Source organism: Arachis ipaensis, chromosome B10 (genome assembly GCF_000816755.2).
Source record: "Arachis ipaensis cultivar K30076 chromosome B10, Araip1.1, whole genome shotgun sequence".
Classification (NCBI taxonomy): domain Eukaryota; kingdom Viridiplantae; phylum Streptophyta; class Magnoliopsida; order Fabales; family Fabaceae; genus Arachis; species Arachis ipaensis.
In genome coordinates this window covers 130,512,008-130,516,799 of record NC_029794.2, presented here as the reverse complement: position 1 = coordinate 130,516,799, position 4,792 = coordinate 130,512,008, and the positions used below count along the sequence as shown (strand labels likewise).

General features: G+C 30.2%; 1 protein-coding gene and 1 long non-coding RNA gene across 2 annotated transcripts in view; one reads left to right on the top strand and one right to left on the bottom strand.

The window, feature by feature from the left end:
* LOC107621329 (formin-like protein 5) overlaps positions 1–846 on the top strand; it is a 2,762-nt gene extending 1,916 nt beyond the window's left edge. Inside the window, exon 4 of the mRNA XM_016323359.2 lies at positions 519–846. Within this exon, the coding sequence (XP_016178845.2) occupies positions 519–643 (125 nt within the window). The 3' untranslated portion in view covers positions 644–846. The remainder of the gene's footprint in view (positions 1–518) is intronic.
* LOC110267384 overlaps positions 3,317–4,792 on the bottom strand; it is an 11,353-nt gene continuing 9,877 nt past the window's right edge. Inside the window, exon 3 of the long non-coding RNA XR_002354933.1 lies at positions 3,317–3,328. This is a non-coding gene — a long non-coding RNA (uncharacterized LOC110267384). The remainder of the gene's footprint in view (positions 3,329–4,792) is intronic.

The following is a 4,792-nucleotide window of genomic DNA, read 5'->3' as shown; positions in this document are numbered from 1 at the left end:
CTTATTATTGTTTTAATTTAAAAATAATTTTAACTACTCATTTTACCAATTATCAAATTTTTTTTAAAAGATCTTGATCCGGCCAGAAAATATCAAACAATGTTGCTGGAGTGAAATCATCAAGATTTAGATGAGTTAAATTGATTGTACAAAATTCCGTCCCTTTACTAACCTGACTAGATCATTTGTTACAACTCCAATTTATCCAAATTAATTGCAATATTTGTGATGAATATCATGCATAGACATTATTACCCAAATGTTTGCTTACATAAAAGGGGTTTATTATTCTAGCTTTATTTGTATAAAAATGGCGAAAACGCTTCGTTAACCAATGTATTTAAAATTTGATCAGAAGTTTTTATAGATTTTTTAAAAAATATATTAATTTCAATTAATGAGACGTGTGACATATCTCCAACCACAAATAATATAAAAGAAAGTAAATAAATAATATAGTAACAGTGATATCCTTAAAGAGGATTATTCATCACTAATTATCTTTGGTGTTATGGCAGGAATCTGGAAACGCGTAAACAAAAACGATGATGAAGTGGTGAAGCAGCAAATGGAAGGGCAGCAAAATACTACTGTTCCTTCTCCTCCTGATCTTATGGGATTGCCAAAGGAGTGGACATACTAGCTCAATTTTTGTGAGTCTAGAAAAAGGAATTAAGTCTTAATTAATGGCCCAAATAAAGAGGAAAATACAAAGATGATATAAGTGGTTTTTTTTTCTTTCTTTCGAAATCTGGTTAATAATAAAGGTTTTGAACTTATCGATATTTACTCTGATCTGCATAATAAATAAAAGATAAATAATATAGCTCCCTTGATGATATATCCTTCTATTTTACACAGATTCTGGGTTGAATTTTTTTACTTTAAATTTTAGTCTTCGAATTACTCTAGAACAAACTCATGATATTTTTTTAATTCTTATCACACTAAACTATATTTTCCATGTGTGCTTAACCAATAATAATTTACTGTCATTATTAGCAACTTGAAAACAAAAATCATTAGAGCTACACCTGTCCACGTATCAGCTACAGATAGGATTGATCAATGGAGGCTAGCCATTGTAATTAATTACCAAACAACCATTGGCACCACAAACCGCATTATATATAATATAAGAGGAATGTTAGGAGCAGCAATTTTTGTGATTTGTAGTCATCAAATAATCATCAATGATGGTTTTAATGGTGTGCGATTGGTATGAGATTTCATCCAATGGTTCACTTTTTTTTACTGGTTACATGCTGGACAGAATTTAACAAAGTTGCTGTTTCCTAAACTTTTCCATAATATAATATCCCACATTAATTAATATTAACCAGCTGTAAGAAACTAATTATTATTACTGGACTATAGTTATTCACATTGTTTAAACATGTTGGTCTGGGTAATTAATTACTATATGAATTTATAGAAATAACGCCTCTCATATATAGCTATTAATAATTAGCTATTATTGTTGTATCTCTCTGCATTTGTTTTCTCCTCCCCTTGGTACGGCCGTGTTCATCAAGGAGCCAATAAGCATGGCCTCCGCCGGCGAGCCCCAAAACGAGCGAGACCATGCTTACAGGTTTTCCCCTTTGCCTCAATCAGAAACCCAACATGATGATGATGATGATGAAGAAGATGAAGGCTTGTCAATTACCGTGGAACCCAAAGCCCCGGTGTTACCAAAATATTACCGCTTGGACGAGGAGACATTGTATGAAAGAACATGCGAGATGATTCAAGACATCTTCTGCATAACCGTCTTCATCGTTCTCATCTTCTTGCCTATCTATAGGAGCTTAGGGACACCCACCCAGGACCCTGTTCCACCCGTTTTTACCATCAATTCCATGTACCTCTCCAATGGAAGCCTCGGTGCCACGTGGCACGCAAAGTTTACCATCATCAACACCAACGTCTCATCCATTTACTTCAGAACCATTGATTTCACCCTGTTCTACAAAACCAACCCCGAAGACGTTCTTTCTTCCGCTTCGTCATACCCTTTTTATTTGGACAAAGGGGAGTACGTCAAACTGCGCGTGAACTTCGAGAGGACGACGGATAGTAATAACGATCAAAGTTTGGTGGAGGAGATAGAGAAAGATAGGGTGAAAGATGGGTCTCTTAATTTCGGGATGCAGATTAAGGTTGAGGCAATCTATTATGGTGAAATATGGGTGTCGGATGTGGAAATGAGTCCCCGTTGCGAAGACTTGAAGATTCAATTTCGGAATGAAAAAGATTATTCAGGAAGGTTAGCAAACCCTAACAGGAACTGCACTGTCCCTATGCAGTGGAAGCAAATGTCTTTCTTCTGAACCACATGGATCCCATGTCTTTCTTCTTCTTTAATTTTTATATTCTTTCATTCGCGATAGCCTACCTTCTAATTTGCTTTTCATATCTAAACTTGTACAGCCAAACACAAATAAAAAATGTATGTAAGGTTCATGATGATTGAGCAATAATTCTTTACTCATATCTTTTCTAGCTCATTCACGTTTATAAAGAAAAAAAGTATAAAACTAATTGCAGCAATAAAAATTTTAAAAAAGTATCGTGATGTTTGAGAATCGTCACACTCTAAACTATAAAGAATACAGCATATATGATGTAGCATTTTCAGTTTTTTCAAATTCTAACCAACATGTAACCAAAGAAAAGTGAGTTATTGGATGAAATTTCATACCAATCTCACACCATTAAAATCATCATTAATAGCTATTTGATGGTTACAAATAACAAAATTACTGCCCTAGCACTCCTCTTTTAATATCACACAAAAACATTACTTAACAATAAAAATGCAAAGAACACTACACTTTAAATTTGGACATAGTATTTTATTTAAAAAATATTATTAAATACTAGTCTATATTATACCACAAAAAATGTAGTTAATACTGTTAAATTTACTGTTGAATTTAGTGATAGATATTATCAGCAAATTTATAGATGGATTTTTCGACGGTTACTAGTAAAAATTCGTCTCTCAAATAAATTATTGTTTTATTTAAAATTTTGTAACTAAATCCAACGGTAAATAAAGACACAAAAATTAATTTTATTAGCGTCAAATTTAACTTGGATTTTTATCAGAAATTTTCAATGATAACACGATTTAGTAAAACATGACGTTTAGACAACGACAAACACCTTACCATCGAATTTTGGGATAAAATTCAATGTAAAATCTCTTTGGCTCACTTCTGCAAACCCTCTATTCTCTTTTTCTCTTTTGTCTCTCCATTGAAGAAGGTTGCTGCATCTAGGGACAGACATATGGGATTTTTTTCTTTTTTTGACCGTTTTTCTTGATTCATTTGGTATTAATTATCTCTGTTTCAATTGTTATAACTGAAAGATCTTTTTCAGCTATGAATATTGTGAAAAATGACTCAAAAATAAAATAAAAGATGAATTTTTTGCTAATTGTCTTTTAATTATATTGAAAAGAAAATTGTTGAAAAATTTGACATAGATTCTACTACCGATGAATTTTATGATACAAAAAAATGACCATTTCGTTAATAAAAAGTACACACATATTTTTTGTACTTTAAAATATATTCTCTATCGGTATATTTTTGCAATACATCTTATATTATATAATTTTTTGCTTAATTTTTTAATATTATATGTTATTGGCCCCATAATAATATTTCTAGACCCGTCCCTGACTGCACCACCAATTGGAGTTACCGTCGCTTCCGCTTAGTCCTGTTGTCGTCACAGATCAGCACGTCGCCGTCATTGCTACTAGAGTCTCCGTGGAAAATCTCTGTCTCCATTGCTAGTGTCCCTTGTCATTGGAAGTCGTCATCGCGGCTAAGGTACACCGCATCAAAGGTATGTTTGTTGTTCATTTTTTTTTGTTGTTTATTCTATTCAACCTTAGCTCTACCACCGTAAATTTTATTGTCGCTTCTTGTCATTACTACGCTTTTACTATCCTGCAATCACCATCAGAGATAATTTTTTTATAATTTTTGTTTCTTTCTTTAAATTTTTTTTGTTTAGGATTTTATTAAGTATTTTATTAAATTTTTTAATAAAATGTGTGATTAGAGTTTGTTATATTAATTTAGTGTAATTAGAAATTGAATAATATTAAATTAGGTAGGGTGTAATTTAGAGTTTGTTTTGAGTTGATGATGTTTTTTATTGTTAATTTTTTTACTTTATTGTTATTTGAGTTAATTATTTTTTGAATTAACTAGTGTTGATTATTATTAATTTTTTGAGTTAATTTTACGAATTGATTCTTTTTCTTGGATGAAAGATAATATAAAATAATAAAAAAATAATACAAATAGAAAGTAATTGATATCTGTAAATATAATATAATTGTAACATGTATATAAAATTAACAGTTTAAAGCTAAATAAATTAGCTACAATATGCACATTTATATGATTACGTTAATGTAAATACACTTATTTTGTAAAACCAATTATATTAACCTTCTATGATTTTATTGCTTTATTTACTAATTTTTGTCAGACTTATTTATCATTTGTTTTACCAATTACATGTTAGTACCAAATAAATTAAATTAAAAAATGTACGTTAACTAATCAAATTGAATTGTTATATAATGAATTAGTTATAACTGATAAAATAAATGACTAAACACCAATATAATATAATGAAGGACTTAAAATCTGTAAAATAAAAATACTAAATTAATATAATTTAGTATTAAAAAAAATTGAATAAAACAGTCAAACAACTTTTATATAGATAGAATTCAATTTTTTTTTCTTTAAATATGGCA